Here is a 15,879-nt window from a genome sequence, read left to right as displayed (position 1 = left end):
CCGGACAGGGGAGGCTGTTTTGGACTCTGGTTATCAACTCTACAGCAAAATGTATTTATTTCTGAGTGTACGTTGCAGTGTTAACAGCTACAATAACTGAGGAGGAACCACAGATTACTTCCAGATTTTCACACACAGTAACCGTCCTTTTTGAGTAAACCGTGACCCACAATAATTCAATTGCGGAAGTGCACAGAAAAGGCTGGAACGAGGGCAGTTTTAATAAGGTTGATTCGGCTGCAATCGTTTCCCTCTTCAGTGATGTACAGCACAGGTAGAGCAGACACAGACACTGCTGGGAAATGCAGCTTCGAACTCAGTCTCACTGCAGTTTGCAGTCCAGTCCCCTCAAAAAGAAACACTTGCATGGACAGCAGTGTCAATTATTCATTAGCTAGGTCACCTGGGACTAACAAATTAGAAGATCTTTACTGGAAAATCTATAGTGATGTAGTGCATTGAACTTGTTGTGAAATACATGGTTATTAAGATTCACATTGAGATTTATAACACACACACACAAACTGTTCAGATCAGCTCCAGACACCAACACTATTGTTTGTTACTTAGTGTACATCAGTTATTTTGTTTTTAGATGTCTACATATAACAAATTTAAAAAATACGTTGGTTACCCTTAAGCAGATACTCAATTCTAAAGTTTCGCTCCCCTGATCTGCCTGATCAGTGTATCAAACCGAAACTGGCATTTCAAACAGAAACACGCCACTCAATTTCACGTCTCTTTGACACCAGCTTTGCAGAACATGCTACACAGTCACTAGAGGCCATCACTAACCCAGGCTTTTCAAAATCAAAGCGTAGGTTCCCCTTTATACACCTGTTTAAAAAGCATGTGAATAGGCTGTATAAACAGCAGCGCTGGCGTGAGAATGCAAATCCCTGGTACATGACTCTGTAAATGATTTTACTGTGGGAATGCTTGGCCTCTCCCCAAGACGTGTTCATCAGACTGATGAAGACTTCTTCCTGCTACGTTTCAGACCACCATTTATTTCATCTCCTGCACAAACACTGCTGGTAGCTGTGTCTGCATGCATGTGCAGCATTGAGAAGGGAAGGAAAGAGCAGTGGACGGGGGGGGGGGGGGGGTTTGCCAGAATAATCTGCGAAATATTACCAGGCCGTCTAGCCAGTCTTTTTTTGTTTTTCAAGAGACCAATGCACTCGGCATGCTCCTTTTTAAGGTATGATGTTGTGTGTGTAGATAAATCTCCCGCCCTGACAACCTAGTTTAGCACCAAAACGAATCTGCACAAAACAAGAGAGACAGCGTGAAACAGCGTGCTCTCAGCCCCTGAGAGCACGAGACCAGGACTCTCTCACACTTCCTCCACACCACACATCCTGCCAGCAGTCACTCTCTTCCTCCCCGCCTTCCCCCTGTTACTGTCTTACACTTACAGGCACTAACAACTCAAGCAACACTTGAGCCGTTTTGCTGCGAGTGCTTTCAATGACGTGTGGGCTGGGTACAGCACGTTCAATAGAGACAGGAGCCCAGTATGTGCACATGTAGGTAGTGCACAGTCTACTGTTATTAACCAGCTGCCATGCTGTTTCACATGGCTTATTAACTGAAGGCATGGAACTAAGACTTCCACTGCACATCCGTTTGAACCAAACCATGTTTCACTGCAAGACCCAGCAACTGCTTCTTAAATGCAGTTAGTGCTGAATATCAAACTAGGGAGGGGGGTCAAATTCTGTTTTTCAATTCCAATTCCATTTTAAAATCAATTCACAATTGCTTTAATTTGAAACCAATTTCATTGACCAACAGTGACTTCAATTTAAGTAATCTGTTCCCATTGTGAGAGGCTCATTTTAACAGAATGCTGCCAATTGCGATTTTGATCAATGGTGTGTTGGAATTGATTGAAAGGGAATTGGAATTACGAATTGATTTTAAAAAGGAATTGGAATTGAAAAACAGGCCTCCACCCTGCACACAGCAGTGAATACTGAGTGTAGCGTTCATGCTGTGAAAGAGGAGACCCCCCCGAGAGCAGGCTCTCTGTATCCCCCAGTCCCTCGGTGCTTCCTGGACCAGGCTTCACTGTCCTACTTTCCAGCTCCTCTGTAAATAAAACATTCATCTCCAGAGCTCCAGCGCACTGAGGAGGGACTCGGCAGTAAATCAGGGATGAAGGGAAGATGGCAAGGAACACATCACAACCAGCTTCAGTGCACTGTACTCGTCTCGCTCCTCTTTCTCTCTTCAACTCATCCATTATTTAAGAGCAGTCTGACATTCCTCATTTCAATCTCCCATCACAATAGAAACGGAGACTGAAAGGGAATGGGAATGGCTCATCACCAGATCCCCTAAACTCCTCTCCAGCTAGCCTGTACTCTGGATGTTCTCATGACACTGCAGACAGAGCCCACAGCCCTGGCAGAGACGCGGTATACAAGACGACAGCGCTCCACAGCCACACACCTGACTCCATTCTCTGTATGCAGACTCGCTGAAGGTTCTGCGAAAGCTGGACTGCCAACTCTCCCTGCCAGAGAGCTTTCAGCACCTACTCCCTCCACCGTGGAACTGTGCCCAAACCGATCAGGTTTGCAGACAGCCACACTGAACCTCTTACTTAAACACTTTCTTTGCTGGTTTGGCATTTCCTTATTGGCGCAGAGGAAGCCAGGATGTTTAAATGTGCTTCAGCACCTGCAGGGCAGGCAGGTGCCGTGTCTAGCCAAGCTGAGCATCATTTCCTACTGAGTTCTGCACTTCTCTTGTGTGTACAGGGCTTTGACATGAAAGGTGCTTTTTCAGTCCAAGAGAATTGTTGCGCATTTGTAAAATGAAAAATATAAAATAAAACTGCAACAGTCGATCACACAAACAGTTCAGCTATTTTGTGTTCTTCCAATTTCACCTGTTAATGCTGTACCCAGTAACTGCAGCACCTCGGGAAGCTTACTGTGATACAGCGCTTCATTTCTAAAGAAATGGCTCCACAGAACAAGACAAACAGCTGGAAACCCCTAATACAGAAGAACAGGTCACATGACTTCGAAGAACTCAGCTGAACTGAAACCTCTTGCTAAAATTAATCATTCAAAACAAAATGCTTCAAATAGACCTTCAAATTAAGTGTCAACATGCGTGATTTAAAATACAATTGTATTCTCGATAAACGTGGAATTGAGAAATGCTAAAAGAAACCGAATAAACCCAATGGCAAACACTTCCACTGGAAGTCTTTTTCAGTGTGTCTGATAGACTTGAGCAGAATGGATTGGCTGAAATGTTTAATCACTTGAGTGTTTAAAAGGGCTTCACTTAAGAGCCCTTTCATTCCTGTTTCCTTGCTCCTTGATGAAATACTACCCGAACCCTCCCCCTGCGGGACAGAGGAGGAGGAGGAGGAAGCAGAACTGAGGAAGCGGAATGCGTGACACAGTTCTGGAACCAGAGCTTTTGGAATTCAAGGGCTCAGGTATTATTATTCATATCTGGGAACTTCCCCTTAGTCATTAAGAAAACACACAGCAGCTACAGATCCTGTTTTGAACTGTTGTGTCGATCCATGCAAAAAGCATCAAGGTCACCATTCAGACTCATAGCGTACTTTTGTCCACTGGACTGCAAAGATGCCTTAAGCTGCAGGAACGCGATGCTGCTGTGTGGCTTGGAACTTGGTTTCAGGAGACTAGGTTTCAGGAGACTGCACCGCACACCAGGGGAGACTTGGGGGTTAAACAGCAAAGTTGCCTCAAACTAGGTCTCCTGGAACCAGGTTTCAAGCCCCTGTTCCTGAAAAAGTGGCTTCGTGTTCCTTAAGCTTTAGACAGCAGAATTATTCCTGAAAATGTATCCCTGAAAATAAAGTAGCACGGAAAATTGGGGTGGGGGTTATAGTTTGATTGCATGTTGTAACATTCCAAGAAAACCTGCCTGACTTTCGGATTTGGCTTCAAAGAACATTTGACATGGTACAGGTCTAGTGATTGGAGCCCAGAGACTGGGAGAGATCTGCTTTCTGAAGACGTGATTGGATGCTGATTGCCTATTAAGTGCACAAGCATTCTCAGATAAGCACACACAGGAGTGTCGCCAGTCACACAATCAGCAATGGCTTTGCCAATCAACCATGAGTGTGCTGAAGGATCTCAAAGTAAAGTACTCCACGAAGATGGCATATGATAAGAAAACGATTGACTTCATTCATTCACTCTATTCCATCAGACTGTCTGATAGTAAAGACAGTGGACTTCTTTATCCCCTTGGCTCCTGGGAGGATACTGAGAACAGCAGAGCTGCCAGCCTAGGTTTCATCATTGCTCTTACATAAATATCTATAGGGCATTATCTACTAGTTATTTTAATAAACGGATCACTCCACATGCATTTCCCCTACAGAGCTGTTTCAGTTGCCCCCGGTTCTACAGTACTAGGAGTCTACCCATCAAGCCAGGAAAGGCTCACGTTTGGTGTCTTGTGTTTCCCAAGTTTAGGCACACTGTCTGTCTGGCAGAGCTCAGTACAGATCTTTGCTATATTAATGAATAAGCAGGTCAGTCAGGCAGCGCTCTTCAGTCTGTTTACAGCCCCCGAATTGCAAAGCTTGGATTTGCAAGGCTGGGACACAGCTAATCAATGGGCAGCGATCGGCCAATTATTTTACAAAACAGAGTACGCAGAAATAGCATTGGCCGATCAATGGGGGGGTGGGGGACTGTTGAATTTTTAACAGCACATTAAGTCTGTACCCAGGAGCGTACTGTATAACTGGAAATGTACACACCTTACCTCAAATGCATTCATATACAAACCCAGAGAGACACAAGCTTTGTGGCCCGGAGACTAGTCCAGCCTAGCACCAATGATGCTCATTTTTGTCTAGTTTCACCCTGATAAGAGCAATGCTGCAGAGCCACTCAGGCATTTACCATGAGTAGGCAAACAGCACAGAGTAAAGCTCAGGTGTGACGAAGCAAAACCTGGGATTCAAAAGGAAGTCTTCGTTCCATACCCTGCAGCTGAAGATAAGATAAGGCCGAGGTCAGGCTTTGCAGTGTTGATGCCTCGTCCGCTTCCTGGCCATTGTGAGACTGAGCTGAATGAACAGAGCACAGGAAAGCCTGCACGCAGGTCGCCTTGCAGCAGCAGTGTGCAAACACCAGTGTGTGGCACCCCCTCCCCCTCCACACACACACCTACACTGCTGCCAGCCAGCCGCAGCACGCACACTGCCAGCAGGGCTGCTCGCTCGCTCTGCTGCTTCACTGATTTACCTGATCTGGACTTTAGGGAAGGCACTGCTGAGAGCCTCACTCCACAGCTGGGAAGTGAAAGGACATGCAGTGCACTTTCTGCAATGTCAGTGTTTGTCATGCTTTTTATTTCTTTTTCATTATGAGCTATAAGGGATGTCCAGGCCAATTCCAACATACTGTTTAACCAACAGTCTGAGCTAAATTCTCAATGCACTTTACTCCTAAGTCATGATAAGTATCATAAAAAAATAAAATAAAAAATACAGAAATCAGACATTACAATTAGGGATATTTTAGAAGTCTTCTTTCGGGGGACGGGACTATAAGTATTTTACGTAAACAACACCGAGACTCTGGCTATTTGGGTCCACTAGAAAGAGATTTTTTACCTTGCTGTCTGCTCTCTGCATGTGGTTTATATGTTCACATCTTTATTTAATGAGCACCCCACCCAACTGATTTTCATTTCAATGAGGGCTATGCTCAAGAATGCAGAAACATGAGCAGATCGGGGTGGTGAACGCCAGAACAAAGATTATATACAGATAAATCAGGGACCAGGGTGCAAAACAGCAGCAATACCTACATGAAAACATGTAAAAACAAACACACACAACACTTAGCTTGTTGTCTTCTCAACAAACACGACGCTGGATTTAAGCCTTGGAAAGGTTCACAAAGTCAACGAATGTGTTCTGCTTTGCATAAGCTTTCTGCACTGGAGCCCCTGGCATCCTCACAGCAGACAGCACCACCCTGGTAGGAATATTTTGGCCAGCTTGGTAACAGATTAAACAAAAGCACAAATCAGCTATCTGGTTAAAGTGTAGTATTGTTTCTTTCATTTTTACAAAGCATTCCGTTACACAGGAATGCTTCCAAAAATAATCCTCAAAAGCAAGAGTTTCCGATTAATGGGAATGCAGTCAAGTAACCTCACGACAAGAAAGACTCAAGAAAGCATTTCAGGTACAGATTAAGACCTTTCTACTTTTAAAACTAAAAACAACAAAGATAAATAAAGCCTAAATCTTCTGTCAGCTGCATCTTTGAAGAAAAACATTTATTTACAACAACATAATACTGTACGCACTTACAAAGCTCCTCTCAAACAGCATCGCTGGCATGAGGGGTGAAATTCAACAAAAGAAGTGCTGTAGAGGGAGTTTTGTTTCAAGATAAAAAAGAGGTGATATTACAAAAAAACAACTGTGCTGTAAACAATGATACAAAACAGTCTTAGTCAAACAATGCACAATAGGGGCTGACATTTTTAATGCAACAGGCACGACTATTAAAAAGAAATGACGTATTTGGCTTGTCCATTTGAATGTGCAGAGTATTCTCTGAAATCATCCTTTCCAGACGCTGGGTATTCACTACAACAGGACCTGGCCATGCTACAGTGACATGCTTCATAAAGAAAAAGCTCCAGCTAGACTTTTACTGTAGAATTAATTCCAGAAGTGGCCTTTTTTTCCTCCTCGCAGAATGGTCAATCACCTTCAGAATCCAACCGGATTTATGTAGAGTTTAATTTAACACGACAGAGCTTTAGGTAGCTAGCGTGGACACAAGCATGACTTTCATCTGTATCTGTCCTACAGCAGCTCATTAGGTTCTCTCTCAAAGCCACAGTCCAGGGTTTACTGAGCTGGCATTTTGTGATACCCCCCACTGCAGCTTTACTGTGGACATCCCCTTTGGGCATGTTGGAAAAAAAAAAAAAAAAAAGAAATGCAGGCCCCTGTGTCAAAGGTTAATCCCTGTGTAATCAGTGTACACAAGTGAGCAATCAGCTCACTCACTCAACACCACCACCAGTCATTGAAGTTCAGCGCTGCCCTGAACTGCAGCAGCCTGTACACAGCGCCAACCCGACTGTGAGCTGATGGAGTAAGCTGTGTCAGTCCTGGACAGTGCTTGCCTGACAGACTATCGTACAAAGTGTTTTCGGTAGCCAGCACTCAAGTGCAGTGCAAGTTACGAGGCTGCAATCAGGCACCAACACTGTCAACACAGATAACCCTTCAGTCAGATCTGTCAGTGTTTTCACAAGCGAGTACTCAAGCAGAAATTCCAGGACCATCAGCAGCAATGTGAACACCATACAACAGCATACTACCACTCAGCCAAGATAAAACACATCGTGCTTCCCACAGAGTCCTAGAGGTGCGCTACGTCATTCAGATAGGCACACCAGCAAGCTTTAGATAGTAAAGAACAAGCAGTAATCATACAGACAACGACGAGATCTTCTGATATTACAAACTTCAAAACGGAATGAAGATTTCATCTGGCACGGAGGTCTTTCTCCAAGCTCCGTCCCACGCTGCCACTCTGAGTGCTATGCCAACAGATTCCACAGAACATTTCCATACATCTACGAACAGAAGTGATTTACCTACAGAGCTGCACACACACGGAACATCAGTAACCACACAGCACTAGAGTCACCTGAATTACGTCCTCCTGTTACTCTGTTCCTTAATATTCATCGGTTCACATAGCAGGGGCTCAATAATGTGTTAATGCGTCACTTTAATAGCTCCAGTGTGGGTTGAAATGTCAGGGTCTACATTGAATGTAATACACCTGTTGTGTTTGCACGTAGGCAAATCCACAGCGGCTGCAGGCTCCACAGGACAGAGCATTAGCTTAGATTATCATGCAGTACTACACTGAACACCTTTTATTGAGTGAGTTTCATTTATCTTCATAAAAAAAAGAGAAAAGTGAATCAGATTTTTGTAGGATCTTTTTAACAGTTTTAGTGCTTTTACTAGGTGAGTCACAGGGATCCCTGTTGAAATACTGCATTTTTTACTTGATTTCCTCCAGCATCACCAGACCAGCCCAGTGCAAACAAAGAGCTTCTACACCAGTATGAACTCCAATAGAGCCCAGTGAAGATGCTGGGATCAGTGATCTTGACCAAGCTGCTGTGACACTGTCCACGGACCTGTACAGTTAGCAACACTCTGCCATGCAAATCCAGACAGCCTTTGCATAGCAACAGTAAAAACCAACAGCAACTTACGTACATTGGAACTTTATTTGCTAAATGCAAAACCTTTTTACTACCAAAGCTTTAAAATCCATTTCCTATCCTCTAATTTGCATTAAAAACATGATGACTAATCTGGTGATGGGGATCCATGAGTTCTCTGCTTGTCAACTTTTCTTTAAATGTAGGTAAATGCAAATTTTCACCTCTGACCATCAATGACCCGAGCTCCAGCTGGCAGATCCACCCAGTGCTAATATCCACGAGAACACACATCAAGCTAGCCCGCTCTCCCAGGCAGGTAGAACACGCCCCCGAGCTTCCTTTGGATGAGATGCAGCAGGAGCCCCTATCTTAATCACGCTCAACTCCAATTCAAACCACAAATCAGAAAATCAGACAGATCTACAGATCAGCACGCACCTCCAGCCTGACTACTCAGCATTGACCCGGTCTGCAAACTGCAGAGAGGCACCCCGCAGATGAGAAGGTTAGAGACGGGGCTACGTACCGATTTTCTGGTTGAAGATCTTATCGAAGGTCAGTTCATCCCTCTCCTCCAGGTACTTCTGCATCACGCTGCGAATGCTGTGGGGAGCAAGCACATTCCAGTTAATGATGAAAACAAACAGAAGCAACAAGCAAAGAGCCTCCGGGACACATCTACTGCACCACACCTCAAAGACAGCTCCCAATGATCATTTCCAGGGGGAGGCTGCTGGGGGGTCCATACGACTGGGTGTTACTGTCATACAAACACTTAAACAAGTGCTGCAGGCAATGCTTTTACACTAATAGCCTTCGAGAACGCCAGCAAACTCAGGGTAACGAGGAATAGGGGCGTTTCTGATTGAGAGAAAAAAACACAATTCCGTAAGGTCATTCTGCATTTAAGGATTTAAATGTACCTGCCTGGGAAGCACAGTAAAAGCCTGTAGACACTCCACACACCTGTGCTGTATGGTAGGCTTATATATTAATGATGATAACAAATAAATAGTCCACTTTGTCTTCATTTAATTACCCATCTCTGAAGAGCAGTTTACAGCGAGATGTATTGATAATGCAGTCTGCTTTCCAAAGCAGCTCCTCAATGCCGTTCACAAGTAATAAATGCAAGCATGCTTATTGCTGATTGACATGTAGCAATGCAGACTGTTTTACTGGCTTGCTCCCATGTGTAGCGCACTTATCTCAGAATGCCTGTTCCTTTAATAATGAATGACTACTTAACTTGCAAATTGTGTGGTACAGCACAGAAACAAGCTGACAGATGGACAGGTTATTAGATACAGAGATAGAGAAGCAGTTTCTCAACGCCCTGGCCGGCCCGGCATTTACCATTCTGCCCCCAGAGACTTCATGCATTAAAGGTGTAAAGAAATGTGAAACTGTACTGGTAACCACAAATCATTAGACTGAAAGGACCCGAGGCACGAGTGCTGCAGTGCTACGTTTGCAACCCTTTCTCTAAATGATACAAGCGTATACTTCAGTGCGTTAATGCAAGGGCCCCTATGAACAGCTATGCTGTGGTTTTTTGGAGTTTTTTTTTTGCTCGTTTTGTAACACTACCAGTTTGTTTTTCTGTGTCGCACAGGAGTAAAGTGAATCCGGTGCAGTATTTGCTGATGAATCACACCTAAAAAGCCAGCGTCTGAGGTCCCCCCCCCCCCCAGTCAAAGCCATTCATTGGCAGGCCAATGGTTGCAATAACTCTGAAGACTCACTGCAGTGTCCATAACATTTAATCAGGGGGGTCCAGACAGTATTTTAGAATACAATGCTTATCAGGATTTATTTCTTCATTTCCATCCTCATTGTGTGGCTTCTATTCTACATGATCAGCCTGCCACTGGATGAATGAAAACTCGCTGGACTCTCCCTGTTGACATTTATTTGAAGTTTTTAATTCAATGTTGGAAAATGATCGCTGGCCCAACCCCTAGAGACCAAGAGGCTTGTTTCAATAAAACAACAGATGAATAAAAACACTGGAATATCTTAACGATGTGAATAATCCTGAAGGGGAAAAGTATAGGCTCTGCACCCAGCCTGCTTTCACAGCTCACAGGGCTCCGAATTCAAAACGAATCTGTGGTTACAGCAGGCAACGATCACGCCAAGAAACACAAGCAGAGATGGAGAGCTGGCCAAACTTCATTTAACTCCTTCTGCTGAGAAGCAGCTGGTGGAAAGCGTGTGACTACAGCATCGGTCTGCATCGGCGCAGCAAAGCTGTCGCTGCCGTTTGCTCTGCAGTGCTGTCAGCATTTCGTTTAGAGTGCCCAATTATTTTTCACAGATTTTTTCTCCAATTTGGAATGTTCCATTTTTTTTCTCCTCGCTGGCAATTCTCCACACAGCTGCTCAGGAGAGCTGCAGGTTCAGCGGGCGTCCTCCGATCTCACGAGCCAGCTTCTTATTTTACACCCAGGAACTCGAGAGCGGATGTCAGCGAGCTACCAGCCTCTGGAGGACAAAGGCCAGCCCTGCAGGTGTCCACCTGAGCTCACTGTGTGCCTGGCCAGAAGGGTTCGCTGTAGCGCGGTGAGGAAAAACAGTCCCTGCCGGTTTCGCTTCACTAATCCACGGGAGTGCCAGAGCTAATGCGAAAAAGCTAATCCATCCACTCAAGGACTCCACCTAACAGGTACACCTGAATTAATTTTTTTTCATTGCTTAATTATACTGGATAAAGATTACTTCCGCACACCAGCGCTGTATGACTCACCCTGCACACCACGTGGCAGGGCTTCTCCCCGATGAACGTCTTTAACCAAGGGGTAAAGGTTTACAGACCGTGGATTAGCAATAATAAGAAGGCATAGAACAGATCTGGTGTGGGTTTAGCTGGCTACACATATCTTACATTCCAGCTGCCCCATGTTAAATCTAAACAGCTGAGCTGCACACAATTCACATGTGCGGGCCTCCCCGCTGCTCGTCGTATAGCTGAGCTCCTGCCTTGCTTTCCACTTTCTCAAAAACACAGACAATGGCCCGATGCCCTTTCTGTTAGCATCAGGACAAAGTCTGCAGCCATTGTAGGTAATAGAAAAAAAACAGCAAAAAGGATCCGCCCCTTATTTAAGATGTTAATGAATCTTTGCAGAGTGTCACTAATGGTCAAGTCACCATGTTAGTTTTTGAAGCGCACAATCCTGTTACAGTACATGATGTGTGTGCCCTATCTTTTTGCCTGTGGTTATGCTCCAGGTGACTGTACTATAGTTCAAAAACCAATATGCTGTGCCCGAACTGTAACCACATATTTCTTTGTTAATTTGTAATTGGATTGTCTTAAAATATATGTACTGTTTATAGCCATATAATGCATTTACTATTAACAGGAAGCTACTAGCAATACAGAATGTGCCGCAGGTAGCCTCTATAAAATAAAGATGCATATATGCAACATATACATATATATATATATATATATATATATATATATATATATATATATATATATATATATATATAATGCTGTAGCGCCAGTTTAAAAGAACAATGAGACACTATGGAGCTTTTGTATAAAACGAGAGAGCAATCCAAATGACTGGCCTTTAACCGCTGTGCCATTAATCACTCCCACCTAAACCATTAGTGGTGCACACTGCACCCTAATGAAACTCCCAGCCTACTGTGCCATGGCTCTGCAGTACCCCACAGCACACTGCCACCAGGGGCACTGAGCTCCCAGCATCCGCACCCTGGCTGCAGAGCCCAGTGTTCTCTGCCTTCTAACGAGCCCCACGGGACGGGGAAAGTGATTTCAATTGATTTTCTCTTTTAAATGTGTGACGCATGAAATCCCCTAGGAAGACGCTGCAGAATCACCTCTGTGGACTCTCTGTTTATACATAAGGCAGTCAGGATCCTGAAATCTCATCGGACAGGCAGCCCTTACAACCCCTTCTGTACCTGCTGTGACACTTATTATAAACCTGGTTAAAAAGCAGGTCTACATTCTATCTCATTTCATTTCCTCGTATCATTAAAACCTGAAATGTTAGAATTCCATTTTTGCTATTATTATTATTATTGCCCTCTCATTCATGTACCACAATACCGCCCAGCGGTCATTAACTCTAGGATTCAGGATTTTATAACTTCATCTGTCAGCTATTATAAAAGCCACAATAAACATCTGGATATCTGCCATTTTAAAATACAGCCCACAAAAGGGACCGCAGAAAAGAATTCTGTCAATTACTCCTGGGTTTGAAGCACATAAAGAAGAGTGAAAACTGTACTGATGACAACGATTCAACCAATAACAGAGTAAATCAGGACTGTAACAAAATCAATGGAAGGGTTCCAGATGGCTGGATTTATAAACCGTTTGATCTTCTCTCGTTCGGTCCATCTCTCTGAAACCCTTTGCCCTTCACATTGCTTTTCTTCCGATAATTGACTCCCAGCCCTCCGTTACCTTGTGGGATCAAACCTGTGGTATTAACTCTTTAATCACAGAGGTGTTAACAAAACAAACACACACACCTGCCAGGGCCTGCCATATAAACCCACTTACACAAAAGCCAACCGCATCAAAGTGCACGTTTTAGGCAAGTTGAAGCAGTTTAAACAAAAACTGTGAAAAGTGAGGACTTGCGGTGTTTAAGACACATGGCGATCGCTGACTTGATTGGATTGTTTTTCTCTGATCTACTGTTCTCTTTTTCTGGGTAGATCCCATCTAAAGCGCTCTAGTCCATACTGTACAAGAAGCCCCACGATGAGTAAATTGCAGAGCAGGCTCTGAAAAACCTAACAGGGACTTGCACCCCACAACCCGGGGCTTGATTCTAAAGACAGAGGCTGGGTCCAGTTCAAAATGACATTATCTGCACTGGATCACTCCTGCAGGGCTGTCTGCTCTTGGCACCTGTTGGAAGTCATTGGGATTAGTATATAGAGTTCTACTGCAGGGGCCAGAGCTCTCAAACAGACATCCAGCCTGTGACTTGCACTGCACAATACCACAAAACAGCCAAAGAGAAAACACACCAAGGTTTGGTGAGCATAGGATAAACTAAAAGATAAACAAGAGTTGACTTCCTCTAAAAAAAAAAAAAATCTGAATACCACAGTCACACACAGTAGCACTCTGCCATTTCAAACTGAAACAACAAAAAAATCAACTACAAAACAAAATTTAAAATGTTCAATAACCTTCAGAGACTTACCCGCAACCCTGGCAGAGACAGTGACCATGCCACAAACCACAGTTAGAGATTTCATTTCAACTAACCATTTTAGTAGCTAGGATCTTGAAGACACGCTGGCCAGGCTGATACCCTAAATAATTTGAACACTAATACAAAGATCACTCAGTCTGAAGGGTACCGGGAACGCTTATTAGGTCAGCCAGAAAAGAATAGTGTATTACACTACAGTGCATTAGTGACAGGCCCTGACACCCTCACATACAGCCTAGTCATTACACTACTACGATTTACTGTCAACTAGGGATGCAATGGTTACGATTCTCCCCCAAACCGAAACTGACATCTGCATAAAATTCCAAACCAGCCATAGCGACAAAAGATCAAACCCAAGAGAACCCCATTTTATTTGTATACTTTTACAATGAAAAAGTGTTTCAGCACTACTGCGGCCGGCATTTTCTGGAGCTCGTTGCACACTTTGCTGCATGTAGACAATTCACATTAATATCCCTTAACAGCTCCAAGAGTTGATAAAAATAAACAAGCCAATCATAATCCATCTGCATCCCTACTGTCAACGTGACCCCACTGTGAATTCAAGAGATGACTTATGGACTCGTTCAGCATCGATGGAACACTATCCGGGCTCACTCACAGTGAAGCGTATCCCAGCCTGCCCTGCTCAGTGCTGCTTGGATCTGGATTAATCATGGGATCTATCCTGTGGGTCACCAAACAAACAAAAACAAAGCAGGCTCGAAATCAATTAGCAGACGCTGTTAATAAAGCAGCTTGCAGAGACTGAGGGTCAACTATGCATCACAACTTACACTGGGAGCTCGGTTTCACATCTCATGCAAAGGACGGAGCACAAGGAGGTCAAGTGACTTGCTCAGGGTCACACACAGTGGCTGAGCTTCCTTGTTTCTTTATTTCTTAATACATGCAGTTCATTGAGGCTGGGGATGTAATCCCTTCAGAAATCAGACTAGACATGCATGGCAACTAGAAGCCAGCAGATCACTGCAGCCTGCAGCAGCACAAAACATTTCACTCCTAACAGTCACTGGGGTGCTAAAATGTCATGTCTCTGGCACGGGATCACAGGTCTCGGTGCTACCATTAACACCAGGGCTATACATTACAAGGCGAATATTTAGCCTGGGTGCCTGTTTGGCAACCAAGCATTTATTTTTTAAACCCTATTTAAGGATTTTCAGCTTCTCAAACAAACGCTACTGCCCTAAACCAGATATGCCAATTCAGATGCCTTTTTTTTATCCTTATTAAAAACAGATGGCTGCATTGTGTCCTATTTTATTTTATTCATTTAGATGTAGCTGGGTTGCACGCTGTGAGCTGACTGTGCGAGGACCGGACAGCCTTTTTTGAGCTAGCTTGCGAGAGTGTAATGCACTTGTTTACTGCATTTCTCCATAACCTATTTATTAGATTTCAATAGACAGCTGATGTGATAAACCCCAATTATACACATTGCACTTTATAGAGGAAGTGGATCTAGTTGCATTGGATTAGTCAGTTTCTCAGCTGTGTAATTATTACTAGCATATTTGTTCCTCATAGGCCTGTACAGTACAGCACAGTGTTTTACATCCCATACCTAAATGCCAACCACTGTAGAAACGAACCTATAATTAGGTAAACCCTTTCATTAGGCCCCTGTATTGTACAGTACCTGTGTGAAAACTAAGGCAACCACTACACAAAGAGCGATTGTTTCAAGAATAAATATTGACTTTCCTTCACCACGACAAACAAACGTGCCATTAGGTGGCCACACGGCTCCTGAGGCCTGTCAACACATCTGTGACCTACAGTTAAGGGCAATATAATTTTCTTAAATGACTATTCAAATCTGCAGAAGGACACGGTTTCCGGTAACAGTGAATCGTGTTTACGTTATACACATTCAAATAAATAACTGTTCAATGTCCTTGTATTAAAAACACACCATTCCACTCAAACGCAGCCAGAGGATGGCCAGGACCCAATTTAAAACGTGACACCATACATGAATAAATGTCTATTTAGTGTGACGATTTTTATTTGTCTGCTAGATTTAGCTCGTGTGTTACCCATGCCACAAAGGTGTGCTGCAAAACAAGCACAGCGCAGGCTACCCATTATAAATGCACAAACCAAAAACAAATCCCAAATCATCCTGGTATTTGATCAGATATGCAGAACCCCTGTGCTTTATTACAGAGGTGTAATAACGATATGGGCGCAGTGTTTCGTTTTAATATTAATAATACAGCCGTGTTGCTGACTAGCTACTGTAGGCCCTAACTCGTTGCATTCCGTTTGATCAGTCCATATGCATGCATGCATGTGTGTGTGTGTGCATGTATGTATGCATGCATGTATGTGTGTATGTATGTATGCATGCATGAGCGAATGAATGAATGCTATTTTGTTTCTTGCCCGT

The 15,879-nt window shown here is 43.8% G+C and overlaps 1 protein-coding gene across 2 annotated transcripts in view; it reads right to left on the bottom strand.

The window, feature by feature from the left end:
* The window catches only part of LOC117963071 (beta-adrenergic receptor kinase 2), a 57,510-nt gene that overhangs the window by 39,620 nt on the left and 2,011 nt on the right, over nt 1–15,879 (bottom strand). For both annotated transcript variants that reach the window (XM_058994295.1, XM_034901570.2), the window contains one exon: nt 8,768–8,844. In XM_058994295.1, the coding sequence (XP_058850278.1) occupies nt 8,768–8,844 (77 nt within the window). The remainder of the gene's footprint in view (nt 1–8,767; nt 8,845–15,879) is intronic.

Source organism: Acipenser ruthenus, chromosome 21, assembly GCF_902713425.1.
Source record: "Acipenser ruthenus chromosome 21, fAciRut3.2 maternal haplotype, whole genome shotgun sequence".
Lineage (NCBI taxonomy): Eukaryota > Metazoa > Chordata > Actinopteri > Acipenseriformes > Acipenseridae > Acipenser > Acipenser ruthenus.
The sequence above is the reverse complement of the archived record's forward strand: the minus strand, read 5'-3'. Positions and strand labels throughout refer to the sequence as shown.